Here is a 14,210-nt window from a genome sequence, read left to right on the forward strand (position 1 = left end):
GTGCTGGGAGGCAGGGGGCAAAAGCAAACTTGTAACTGTATTCCAGTGCATTAAAACTGCATTGACTTCATTTGTAGCTGGACCCCTGCTTTTGAAACATGAGTCCTTTCACTTGGCCATGAGGCAGTGGTATCGAAGCTGTTGCAGCGGCGCGCCGCTGCCGTGCCCCGTGTGCCGGCCGTTCCCGCCGGGCTCGGCGCAGCCGCGTGTCAGCGGAGCGCGGCCCGCCCCCGGCCCGGGCCCGCCACGTGTCGCGCGGCTGCGCGGCGGGGCGGGGCGGCGGCGCGGGAAGATGGCGGCCGGGATCCGGGAGAAGCAGACAGGTGAGCGCCCGCCCGCGGTACCGGCGCTCCGCGGGGAGCGGGGCCCCGCACGCTGCGGCCGCCGCGCCTGCCTCTGGCCCCGCGGGGCGGGCCGCTCCTCCGCCGGGGCTTCGCGCCCTCTCACCCGGCTCGGGTCTCCCGGCAACCGGGTGGCGGCCCCTCTGCGGCAGCGGGCCCGGGCCGGCGGGGCTCCGGAGCCGCGGTCTCGCAGGGGGACCCCGGCCCCGCTTGGGCCCCAGGCCCGGGGACGTGGCCGTAGGTGCCGCCGAGGTGTGGAAGGCGCCGCCGGGGCGGGACCTGGCCGGGCCCGGGCCGTGAGCCTGCCTTCTCCCGCGGCCGTGGGAGCTCCCTCCGTCTCGGTTTCCTTCTGCCCGTGGGAAGGATCGACGGGAAACAGTGCAAAATGGTGCAAAAATAAAGCTACTGTTGTCATGTTCGCGTTAACACAATACAGGGGAATCCGAGCGTGTACTGGCTCTCAAGAAATTGACAATACGATAATAACAGCTAAACTTACTGTGCATGAGGATTTCTGTGAGTAAAGGGTTTGTTATTCAGTCCCTTCTTAGACACTCTTGAGAGTCCTTAATTGATTCTCCTCTGCCTTGATGCTGCTTTGTAAAGCCTTGAACATACTCCTAAAGCCCAGGGAATGACAGCTCCGTAGTTCTCCACTTCCCTTGCTTCTCTTGCCGAAGTTGTTATCAGTATTTAAGCTGCAATCATGACACTTTCTCCTTTACAACTGCATTATCTTTGGTGGTATAGAGGATTCTGTATGTATTTAGTTAGCATGAAATGTTTTGAATCATCTTCCTAAAAATGTCAGTCACAGTCTCTATGGACCTTAAGTATTTTACTAGTATGCTTTATTTTTTGGTATCAGGCCACTTTTTTGTAGTCTCATTCCTCTTCCAGCTATCATTGATAATGCTGTTTGATGTCCCTCTGAAGTCCTTGCTTATCTTCTCTTTGCTATCTTTCTAATAAAGCCTAATTTCTTTGAGCTCATATTTTGTACAGCTTTATTCTTTTCTCCTCTGTTTCACCGTGTTCATTCAGTGGTTTGCATTGAAAGGGACTTTGAAGATCATCTCGTTCTAACTCCCTGCCTGCTATGGGCAGGAGCACCTTTCACTAGATCAGGTTCCTTAAAGCCCCATCCAGCCTGGCCTTGAACATTTCCAGGTATGGGTTATCCAGTCTCTCACCATTTTCATAGGGGAGAATTTTTACTTTTTATCTAATTAAATCTACTCTCTCCATTTAAGGCCACTCCCCCTTGTCCTATCACTACATGCTCTTGTGAGAAGTCCCTCTCCAGGATTCTTGTAACTCCATTTAGGTACTGGAAGGCAGTATAAGATCTCCCTGGAGCCTTCTCATCTCCAGACAGAGCAAACCTGGCTCTGTCAGCCTTTCCTCTTAGGGGAGGTACTCCAGCCCTCTGATCATCTTGGTGATCTTCCTCTGGACTTGATCCAACAGGTTCAAGTTCTTGTGTTGGGCCCAGATATGGCACAGCACTCCAGGTGGGATCTCACCAGAGGAAAACAGAGGGGCAGAATCCCCTCTCCCACCCTGCCAGCCATTCTGCTTTGGATGCAGCCCTGAGTACAGTTGGCTTTCTGGGCTGCAGGTGCACATTGCCAGGTCATGTCAAGCTTCTCATGCACCAGCATCCCCAAGTCCTCCTCAAGGTTGCTGTAAATCCATTCTCTGCCCAGCCTGTATTTGTGCTTGGGATTGCCCCAGCCTAGCTGCAGGAACTCGCACTTGGCCTTGCTGAACTTCCTGAGGTTTACACAAGCCCACCTCTCAAGCCTGTCAAGGTGCCTCTGGATGGTTCCCTTCTCTCCAGTTAATTGAGGAGGAATTTCTTCATGGAAAGGGTTAAACATTGGAATGAGCTGTGCATGGAGCTAGTAGAGTCACCATCCCTGGAGGTGTTCAGCTGGACATGGCACTTGGTGCTATGGTCTGGTTGACAAGGTGATGATCAGTCAGAGGTTGGACTCTGGTCCTGGAGTCTTTTCCAACCTAAATGATTCTGTGATTTTGTGACCCTACACAGCTTGATGTCATTGGCAAACTTGCTGTAGGTGCACTCAGTCCTACTGTCCATGTCACCAACAATTGTTACTTGGTTGTTTCAGTCAGCCTTTACAGCTGAATCCCTGTTGTCTTCTGTTAAGGAGGCCTTTTCTAAGGAGCTAGATTAACAGCTAAAATACATTCAGAAAAAGGTTTCTTATCATTTAGTTATGGTTTTATCATGTATGTGCACCATCTGTTGTGACCTTTATCCTGGTTCATAACCAGGATTGGTTTCTTAACAAAAGCATATCATTGTGCAAGCACAGTAAAAACCTGATCCTTGCCCCAGAGAACATTCAGCATGAATGTAAATGAAATGGCAGTATGAATACAAAAACAGATCTCAGACACTTGCTGAATGTTGACATGGTTGTCACAGCACATCACTAGTCTGATTACTCTTTCTTAGCAGAGAGCTTACACCAAGTTTTACTTTAGTTGGCAAACTCTGTAATGCAGCTGCTTCAGCCCCAGTAGTACCAAAGCACATAACCATATAGCTTTATATAAAATTGTTCATATGGCTGAAGATGTTACCAGCAGTGAGGGGCCAAGGAATTCAGGAGCAGCCTCTCCTGTTTAAAATATCTGTCAGTCACCTGGAGACCATGTCAGAGTCTACTCTGATGAAGTGTGTAGATGACAGCAAACTAGAGGAATGTCTTCTGCTGGAGTGCAGAGCTGCCACTTGGAGACACCTAGATGGGCAGAAGGAATGGGCAGCATTAAATTTAACAGTGACAAATTCCTACCCTTGTAAAGGAAGAGCCCCTTGCACGTACAGGCAACAGTGTGAGAGGTTGCCAGACTGGAAAGCAGCTCTGTCAAAAAGACCTGCAGGGGGTCCCTGGGGAGTTGGGAGGATCAGCAGGGACTACCAAGGTGGTCAGAAGCTCTGGTGAGACTGTGGATCCTGGGAACTGCCCTATGTTCATTCAGCCAGAGTCAGAAGTTAATTGTTTCTATTGCTCTCTATTTATGAGCTAATTTCACTCTAATTTCTGCAAGTTTTTCTTCTTTGCAAAACTGTGTGATGATTTTGTTATGAGTTTTAAGAGAATAGGCACTGCAGCACAAATAATATTTTGCTTTCCCATCAAAGATGGGAGAGCAGCACCTGCTGTGTTGTTTAACCATTGAATGAGGAAAGATTCATTACATAATAGATTTATAAATTAGAGGTAGGTGAAGCAATCTGCTTTTGTTTGTATGTGGAACGAAAAGTTAAATTAAAGTTCATTTCTCTTTCAGAGTTTTCCTGCTGCAAACTAAGGGTGTTTTTGTACTCCTTAAACCAGCAACTTCTTCATATGAGTTCTCAAAATCTTTCAAACTGTATTGATTTTGGTCAGTCATAAAGGCACTTGTTTGGTTTGTACACCAGTGGTGTTCCTGTGGGATAGGAAAAGCAGATCAGGGAATAAAGCAAACTAGTTCACACTGGACAGAATGCTCCTTCAAGAAGATAGTGGAATTATTTTTAAGGCAAACCATGTTAGAATATAACCTATATAGCTAAGGAGAGTTAATGTTTTTAAAGCGTGCTTCTTTGCCTTTTGCTGTGTCCTCTGGAGCTCATAAATTCTAGCATATGTGAGCCATTTGTCAGTCAAAGCTGCATACAAATAATGAAAATGTGACTTGTTGCATTTATATTTTGTGATAGTGTGCCTTTCAAATGAAATGTATAATAAAATCCTGCTAAAGTCTTTAGTCACTGTTGTTGAAGTGTGAAGAGAGTAAAGGATTCTTTGGCTTTATTTTCCAGCGGCTTTGAAACGTATGCTGAACTTCAATGTTCCTCCTGTTAAAAACAGCACAGGAGAACCAGTATGGAAGGTAAGAACTTCTGAAACTGAAACAGAAGAATTTTATAGTGTTCAGAAAAGTTCTGATTTGCAGACTTTAACTAAATCAAGTTCATATTTCTTATTTTAGTAACTTGTACAAAGTAATTTTCCTGTATTATAAATAAACAGAATTGAGTATCAGAACTGCAGAAAAAATATCAGCGTCAGAAAGAAGCCCAAACAAATGGAAGAACTATTGATAGCTTGAAGAAGTTGAGCTCAGGCGAGCTTTATTACCTTTAAAATGTAACTTGTAGGTCATGAGGAGTTTTTACTACTACAGAGCATATGTTCTGTCTCTTCATCTGATATCTTTTTTCACTAATTCCTATTTTCTCTTCTGATTTTCCTGTTGTTTTCTCCCAGATGAGAAAACTCTGGAAAACTCTGCCCATATAGTAACAAATTTCTAAAAGCAAACTCTTTTTTGGCAAGACACTTTTCAGGCAATAGAAGTGATGATTCTTTTTCCTCCTTTATCATTGAGTTTCTCTTTGATTTTTCTTTTATATTTTATTTATTTGTAAGCACAAATGGAAGTCCATGACAAATTAATGATTTGTTATAGACTGGTAGATGTTGAGATGTTGAAGCACATTTGAAGTTAGGGTAGTAGTTCCCTAAACGTGAATTCTTGTATCCACTGTATTCTACAGTATCTACTTTTTACAGCACTTTATAAAATGATGTGTATCTGTTTCAGGTTCTTATTTATGACAGATTTGGTCAAGATATCATCTCACCTCTGCTGTCAGTGAAAGAGCTGAGAGATATGGGGATCACTTTGCATCTGTAAGTACTTTTAAAAAATTGGGAATTCTTTTCTAAAAAGAACATTAGTTAATATTCCCCAAATTAAAGAACAAATCAGTGAAAAATCATTGAATAAATAACTGCTAAAATAAAGATTATACACTGACTTGTTCCTAAAATCACATGGCATTATGCAGAATCAGAGAATGGAGAGATAGTTTCAAACTATCCAAATATTTTACTATTCAGTAAGATTTCTTGCTCAAATCAGAAGGCTCTTGTTCAAAAATAAAATTATCCAGTAGTTATTATTTTGGAATTTGTCTCTACAAATTCTTTTCCAGTCATATATGTTAAAATTATATTGGTACAAACTGTTTCATGGGACTGTGTATGTTCTTTGCTTATCTTTTTACACCTAGATTTTACTTTGCTGTAAAACATATGAACTCTTTAAGTATTATTTTAAGAGATTTCTCATTTCTTTTTCCCCAGATTACGTTTACCTAGTCCATTGTCATTCCTTAACTGTGGTAATAGTAATGAAGAAACTTCTTAACATTTGTTTTTTTACTGGTTTGTTAACTTTTACTAAGTGAAGGCTAAAAATGGAAACACAGTTTAACCTGCTGGCACCTCAGCAGAAACATGAGAAAAACATCTGAGCACTTTGTCTTCAAGCAGGAAATGCAAGTTTAATAGAGTGTAATAGAGTGGGTTTTTACCATGTCAACAGTTCACATTTGAACTTCATGGATGCAGTATTTTAACTTCCTCTGAATGGATAATCTGTTTTTGAACATTTGTAAAGCCTTTTCTCAAGCTTTGAATAAACTTTGAACACATCTATTAATATATTCAGCCAAAAAATATACATATGTGATTTCTTTTCGTGCTAAAACTCTAGCTTAATGTAGAAGGAAATTGTAGGAAATTACATTTGTCTGTACAAAAATAATTTCTTTAACTTTTATAATGTTACACATTTCAGAGAACAAGCACATTAGAGATGTCTTTTTTCTTCCTGTCAGGCTTTTGCATTCAGATCGGGATGCTATTCCAGATGTTCCAGCCGTTTACTTTGTAATGCCAACTGAAGAAAATATTGACAGAATGTGCCAGGTAACTTGCACGTGTAATGTTTCAAAAGGGCCCACACAACAAGGTGTGTGAAGTATCTCTGCACTCACCAGAATGAGGGTTTAGTTTGCCTGTGGATAACTGTAACATCACATAGTAAAAGTATGATTTCTTCTTTTAATTAGTCATGAATGTATTCGTACTTATTCAGGAAAATTTTCCTTTCTTTTAGGATCTTCGAAACCAGCTTTATGAGTCTTATTATTTAAACTTTATTTCTGCCATTTCAAGAAGTAAACTGGAAGATATTGCAAATGCTGCTATAGGTGCTAATGCAGTAACTCAAGTGGCTAAGGTAAGAAAGTTCCCCAGTCCCTAATATTAGCACCTAATACAGCAATTAAAGGTGTCCTGCATTCTGATTTTCAGGCAAACTGAGGAAAAAACAGAACCTATAGTCATCCCAGCTTAGTACCATACTTCAGCTCTCAAAAATCCTAGTGCTGCAAGACTTTTGGGCTAAATGATAAGAGAGGAAATGGAGTGGTTTCCGAGAATTCCTGATCACATCAGCTGAATGAGTGCTTTCAGTGCATATGTATTTTAGTAATCAGCAGTATGAGTGCAGTTCTCATTTGAAATAATATTTTGTATGTACACACTTCTACTGAGTACTCTTCTGTACCTTTACAATTTAAAGGCGTTTGTTAGGGATTTACTTTTATTTTTGTTGAATGGCTGTATCAAAACCTAATCATTAAATCATTAAGTAGTATACTTAAATACATTCACTTTTTCTCACTCCAATTAGTACTACTGGCATGAATGAAAGAACCTGTTGTGAAATAAAATGGACACTGGTAGTATTGTTTAAGCCTTTGGTCTTCAGCAGCAGGAAATTGGTGTAGCACTGTAAACTAACTTCCTTAAATTTGTTTTTCAGTTGTGATGTCTCATTAATAGTTTATGCTGTAGAGAAGTTCAATTTTTTTCCTGAATCTACAGGTTTATTACAAAAAAGTTAAAATTCATGAGCTGTAATGTCCTATTGTTCAGATATTACCTTCTTTCTTCTGTCCTGCCTGAGAGCTCAATGCTGATTATGTTGTAGTCCTTCATATTAAATAAAAAGTGAGCCTATAATATTGAAATAACTTCCACATGTGTTTTTTCAGTGATACTTGAATGCAAAGACTTTGTCCACAGTTGAAGTTGGACAGTTGTGGCACTTTCCAATGCTCTAATATTTTGTGTTATTCAGTCAACCCTTACACAGGCTTTTAATTCATAAATTATGTCTTGCTTTTTTTTTTTTTTTTTTTTCAAAGATGTACTTCTGTAAAATGTAGCAGTAAATCACATATAGTTTTTTTTTAATGCTTCACTCTAGACTATTCTGACTATTATTCCTTACTTTCTAGGTGTTTGATCAATATCTTAATTTCATTACTTTAGAAGACGATATGTTTGTATTGTGTAACCAAAACAAAGAACTTGTTTCATACCGTGGTAAGTAGAATTTATATAAAAATTATACAGGAATGTCTGAAGTTGAAATTTACTTTTGAATTTGTAGCTAATAATCAGCAATGCTTCATTTTGCTTTGATCAGCTCAGAATTCAGGATAATCTGTTAGATATGTAAAATCATGAAAGAAGCAGTTCTTAGATATTCATTTCAGCATCTTTTATTACATGGTGATTGTGATACTGAAAAATAAATACATAATTTTAAATAAAGCAAAACTGTGATATAGACATTTATGGGTAATCGCACTTTTTATACAAGGAATAGTATTGTGAAAATTACATATTGTTTTCACATGTAGATAGTGAAATCTACAGCAGGTCCTCATCATTTTAGTGTAGTTACATGTCACACAACTAATTCCTGGTGCATAGAATTCTGTTTTTCTAGACTGTGTAGAAGGAAGAGTAAATGAGTAATACTGGTATAAAGCTGATATTTGAGACATCCTGTTTCATGCTATTTGGGTGCTTCTTTACTGTTCTTTACAATGTGGTTGAATTTTATAGTAGAACAGGAAAATGCAGGAGACCTATGCTTATTTTTCTGTAATGATGCATTTCCCATATGCTTTTTAGAGTGGAGAGAGAGAAACTTACAGAAAACATGGAAGAACATTTTGCCAAAAGCTTCTTAATGAAGTTTCTCAAAGGTTGATCTAAGGAGCAGTAACATTAAGTATCTGTGTTGGTTGCTATGGTACAAGAAAAGGAATGTGCTCATAAAATGTGCATGGTAGACAAAATTATAAGGTGCTGACAGTATGCAGATTACTGGGACATCAGAAATGGGTACTTTAAACATAATAACAGGATGGAAAATAAATTTTAAAATAAGAAAAGGCAAGAGAGTAAAAATAAGGGTTTTTTCCTCCTGTTAACTAGGAGACATTATAGAAAAACACAGATATTGGGAATGGTCTGCCTTTCTTGGTGCTGATATTTCAGAACTTGAAACTTTTATTACTGCTGCCAGCCTAGTCAAAACTTTGGCTTACTAAGTATAGTTGCTGAAATATAATCCATGTCTCCAAAGTTCTTACAGGAGAAAAGCTGGGGGTGAAAAAAGCATCTTTAAAGTTAGAGAATGGTTATGGCTGTCCATGTATAAATTTAGGATGGAGGGCTTAGTAATATTTAGAGCTTTGAAACTGATTTTTGAAGAAAGATGATAAGACAGGTAATTATGTGAGAAATTTTTAAAGCTAAGTAAAACAAGTGTAGGATTTATGGCATGAATCCTGAGATAGTGTTTGACTTGAGATCTGTGATAAGATTTGGTTTGATGCTTCCTGTTGGGTATTGCATTCTTGTCAGGGTTAGTTACTTAAGAGAAATGTTACTGCGTATCTTCTGTTCTGAGCAAAATGTGGGAGGGAAATCTCTCTTATCTCTCAAGTGAAATGTTTTATAACTTGGAAATTACCCCTGCTTCAGAGGCTGATGATAAATTTATGAGAAAAAAAAGGGAATCTCCATACGAAAGGTTGGATTTAGAAATTTTAAATATAGATAACTACATATTAAAATTAATTGTTTTACACAGGTAATTTTTGGGGATTTATTTCCTAAAAAGTGAATGGCCATTTTTCTTGTGTATCCTGTTTCTTAGTAGATTTTTGTTAATGCAATACTAACACAACCCAAAAGATACATAAGCAGTGAGAGAGATTTGGAAATTATTGTGTAGTGTTTGACCTTATACAGTAGGCAGTAATTAAGTTCTGCCAGTTTTTTTCTCAAAAAAAAAAAAAAAAAGAAGGTGGAAACTAATAGGTGTGCTAAGACAGGCATTTCAGGATGTAATCTCTTCTGCAGCAAAAGCTGTTGACTGCTAACAGCCATCAGATAAGAAGAGGATTGTTCTCTCTGTATTAAAGTGGTACAAACTTATTTAACCCTATTCTTTTTTCCACACTGTTTTAGCCATTAACCGACCAGATATAACAGACACAGAAATGGAAACTATAATGGACACTATTGTTGATAGTCTCTTCTGTTTTTTTGTTACACTTGGTAAGTTTCCAAATTCTAGCATGTTTTCCATATTCATTGAGATAACTAGAAATCTAGTGATTTCATATAGAAAATTAGAAGCAGAATTAGATCTGTAGCCAAAATCTCAATAATTCACAGGGTGGGATAATGATCTTGCTCAAATTATTGCTTTATATCACTGCAAAGTACAAGAAAGGCTGTCCTTCATGGGAATTAAGTCTTAATCTTCAGTATCAATGGGAGAAGAATGCTGAAAGGCAGAGGTTTGGATTCACTGTTTAAACAAAATTGCAATGAAGATAATAGTGCTTTGAGTTTGAATTTGTCATTCTCAAAAAAAAAACCAACCCCCTAAACACCACAGAATTTGAAGATAAAAACTCCTCACACAAACCCTGCAAAGATCTAAGTGAAATAACTTCCTAAAGGAATAAGATATATTAAGTTTTCTTATTTTATTGTGAGTTTCCTTGATGCTTAATTGATACATTTTTCATAGTGATAACATTTAACTGAGGTTGTAAGTGAAATTGGTCCAACTGGAGCTGGGGACTGCTATGGGGCGTTCTGTTCAAGAGAAATTCCCTTGGACCTATTCAGTTCTTTCAAGTGTTAGTGTGATACAAATTAATATCTTTTCCTCAGTCACTTAAAATCTGTGGTTTTGGAATTTTCATGTTTGTATAGATAAGTGAGAAACAGTAGCTAAATATTTTGAAACCTGAAAGCCAGTGGAAAATGTGCTTTTTAAAATAGCATTACCATAGATACATAGTCCTTTGTATCTATGGACATAGCAGTGAGTTGTAACAGATATATTGTGATGGTATAATACTTACTGTTGGGTTCAAAGGACTTCTAACTTTTTGAAAATAACTTATAAAGCTTCTGTATGAGATAGTTTGTCCCCTCCAACACTACATTAGCTTTCTTTCTAGTATACACTCTATTTCTCATAAATTGTTGTATGGGGTATTCACTTACTTCTGTAAAACTTTATTTAATATTTCCATATAGTGTATTTTATTTCATAGATAAAGACTGAAAGAGCTAAGTTTGATATAAGTTTGTATTTAATCTCAGAATGTTAGTAAAAGTTGTTTATGAAAAGTAATGTAATATAAAATCTGAAAATTACATTCCAATGTATCTTTTATTAGGCGCTATACCTATAATCAGATGCTCAAGAGGAACTGCAGCTGAAATGGTGGCAGTGGTAAGAACTGTTTTCTAAACACCTATAATTGCTTTACAATTTCCCAAACATCACTTTCATTTTTCTCAGTACTAGGCAGAGATCTAGTGTCATTGTCTCCTTTTCCTTATGAAGGAATTAAAACTGTAAAACAGATGCATCCATTTTCCTTTCTAATTTCAGTTCCACAGAACTTCTGTAGAAACTGTAATGTTAGGGAATCAGATGATAAGAAACTTAATTATTCCTAATCTAGAGTTTATCAGGATTTTCTAATAGGCATTATGAGTAAGCTGCATCTACACAGTTTAAAAAGTGGCTGTCGAGCCTATTCCTCTCTATCAGTAAAAAAATTTTATCTATCGTACTGGGAAACCCTGTAAGTACAAGATATTTTTAGTATAGCAAATTAAAATGACGTTGAACTTCATTATCAAATAGGGATTAAATGACCAAACTAAATCACAACTGAAAATCTTCATTAGGAGTCGCTGTGGTTCATTTCTTCCATCTTCTTTGCATCTTTGTCAGTGAAATGATAGTACTGATTAAACCTAAGCATACAGTGTTCATGAACTCATGTTGAGGATAATCTCACTTTTGTGAAACAATTGTGTGGCAAGTCTGACAGCCAATTTACTGCTTCTGCTGTGCTTCCCTCTTGATGCTTCCTACTGCTATCTTCTACTTGTGTGTTTAAGGAAAGGATGCTAATTGTCTGGGAGGAGATTGTAGACATAAAGGAAACATCTTCAGTATAGTCCTGGACATAGATATAAATGCTGGAGGGGCTAAATAGATGAAAGATTTCTTTCTTTCCCATGTGCACTGGACCTAGTCTTCCTTCATTTAAGACATTTATAAACTACAAAAACAGCATAATAAATCTTTTAATGTTGATTGTGTGAAGAGGTTAGGAAACCATTTGTTTGTTAAAAGTGGTTTTGTTTTTCCCCTCCTCAGAAATTGGATAAGAAGCTCAGAGAGAATCTAAGAGATGCCAGAAACAGTCTTTTTACAGGTGACACACTTGGAGCTGGCCAGTTCAGGTATTGTGTTAGTAATTTTATTTTTCATATTTCAGTTGTCTGGGTAAGTCACTGTTGTACTGAAAACTGTATTTACAAGAATTCGGTTCAAATTCTCTATTAAAAGAATTTACATACTTTCAAGGGAGTTTTCCAATCCCACAGCATAACTCATTTAAAAACTTTTATAACTATTAAGTGTATGGTCCTAGGGCAGTAAGTCAGAAATTATGTTATGAACCAGTTAATTTTGTTCAGCCTCCAAAGCCAACAGGAGCCGAACTTCTGTAAAAACACTCTGAAATATGAAATACACTTGGATTCTGAACATAGCCTGAGCAACTCTTAGCCCTTTAAAAGAAAGACCCATTTTCTTGCTTGTGAACACTGTTACCAGTTCAGTTACATCAAAAGCAAGTGTTCCCCAGCTGATCCCTACCCTGAAAGAGTACAGTGCTTGAGGATTACCAACTGGACAATTAAAGTCTGTTAAGTCATGACCATTTGAATCATTTGTGGCTGCTTGATAATGTGTTCTCAGTAGCATCCTTGTATACTGCTGCCCCCAGTAGCTGAATACTCCACAGGCTGCCTTAGGAATGTGTGTTATGAGAGTTTATACTGTACAAGAGGAAGAGATGTATTGGCAAGGCTGTAGCTGAAGAAAACTTTTAATCTGCAAACTGGGTATAAAACAGTCATCATACTTTTATCTAAAATTAAAATCAGAGCTTGGATAAAAGGCACAAAAACATTAAAGCTGAAAGAAGGAATGAGATTGAAAGGAGAGAGAATAGTTGTGAAATACCAGTTTCTTCATTTTCATGGGAACTGAGTTGTAAGCACTGCTTTTCCCTCAGAGGCATGGCTTGTTTTCCTGATAGTGTAGCATCACAGCCCTCAGAATTAAAATGTAAGGTAAAGGAAACATAGGAAACATTAACTAGTTGGATGGCTTCAGATCTTTAGTTGGTTTTTCAGAATCAGGTTACTAAGGCTCTTGAGATTTTATATTTAAATGAATATACTTACAGCAAGGAAATCCAGAGCATGGAATTTAAATGCTTTTATGTTGTTCAAATGCACTTTACCTGCATGTTTGTAGGGATAATGTGCTTAAGAGAAATGGTTGTTGTAATGCTCTGTCAGCTCACAATCTTCTTTCCTTCACTGTAAATTTTTCATGTAGCCCTAGCCCAAGACCTTTAGGCATGAATGCATTTTTTACCACAGAATTGGGTATTGATGGAAGTACCACAGTGCATCTCAGAAGTTCATAATTTATTTTTGTATGGACTTTATATACAAGCAGAGAGAACAGTGAAATTAGAAACCCTTGGAAGTGAGATTTTATATTTGAGGATTGTAATGGGTATTAAGGTCAAATATTACCTTAATAAAACTGAATATAAATAAAATCAATATAAACTGAAATAAATAAAAACTGAAACAGTTTTTTGGAACTCAAATGCATATCCACACAAAGATGTATTAGTTAATATCTAAAAAGTTAGTTGCTGTTCAGTGTTTAGACTTCTGCTCAATATTTATATATTGGTAATTTCACTTAGTACAAAATAAAATAATCTTTTTATCATTACTAAGATTTAATTCAAGGAATTTATTACAGTGATCAACCCCAACTACTTTTGGGAAGCTGGAGGAGCTCAGCAGTAGGCAGTTTTGCTTTTATCTTGAAATATGATCTAGAAGGTGGCTGATATCACTCAGGATATTACTGGGGTGTTTTAAACATTAAAGAAGTACTAACACAGTGTCATCTTTTCAGCTTCCAAAGGCCCTTATTAGTCCTTGTTGACAGAAACATAGATTTAGCAACTCCTCTACATCATACTTGGACATACCAAGCTTTAGTGCATGATGTTCTGGTAAGGATAAATCTGATTTTGTTACCAAAACTATTTTTTCACTCAGTTTGTTGTTAAAACTTTATACCACATTCTCTCTTAATCCAAAATATGTTTTGTCTGTTTTATTTGGAAGTTGTTTTAGCAGAGAGCAACTTGGAAGATTTTCTCTAGAGGGTTTATTTAGCAATAATTTCTGAAGTATTTAAAAAGTTGAAATTTTGATATCATCAAAATATCTTTAATTCAGCAATCCTGGCTTTTTCAACAGTAGCTCATGATTTATATTTAAGTAATATCCAAACTCCATTAAGTGCAATTCAGTTTTGAAAAAGACATGCTTTTAATGTGTTTTTAAACCAGTTTTGGTTTTAGTTTGAACTTCTAAAAATACTTTTTCCTGTTTTTCTCCACAAGGTGGTGTAGGTGTTCAGTGCAGAGTGGTATACGGTCCTACTGTAAGAAATCTAAAACAGATTTTTAAATTTTTT

At 37.5% G+C, this 14,210-nt stretch overlaps 1 protein-coding gene across 1 annotated transcript in view; it reads left to right on the forward strand.

Annotated features, from left to right (window-relative positions):
* Positions 1-238: 238 nt before the first annotated feature.
* SCFD1 (sec1 family domain containing 1) overlaps positions 239-14,210 on the forward strand; it is a 45,636-nt gene continuing 31,664 nt past the window's right edge. The window contains exons 1-10 of the mRNA XM_056493944.1: positions 239-323; positions 4,189-4,259; positions 4,974-5,062; positions 6,055-6,145; positions 6,336-6,458; positions 7,525-7,612; positions 9,557-9,646; positions 10,789-10,844; positions 11,787-11,872; positions 13,641-13,740. Coding sequence (XP_056349919.1) covers positions 293-323; positions 4,189-4,259; positions 4,974-5,062; positions 6,055-6,145; positions 6,336-6,458; positions 7,525-7,612; positions 9,557-9,646; positions 10,789-10,844; positions 11,787-11,872; positions 13,641-13,740 — 825 coding nt within the window. The 5' untranslated portion in view covers positions 239-292. The remainder of the gene's footprint in view (positions 324-4,188; positions 4,260-4,973; positions 5,063-6,054; positions 6,146-6,335; positions 6,459-7,524; positions 7,613-9,556; positions 9,647-10,788; positions 10,845-11,786; positions 11,873-13,640; positions 13,741-14,210) is intronic.

Source organism: Oenanthe melanoleuca, chromosome 5 (genome assembly GCF_029582105.1).
Source record: "Oenanthe melanoleuca isolate GR-GAL-2019-014 chromosome 5, OMel1.0, whole genome shotgun sequence".
Classification (NCBI taxonomy): domain Eukaryota; kingdom Metazoa; phylum Chordata; class Aves; order Passeriformes; family Muscicapidae; genus Oenanthe; species Oenanthe melanoleuca.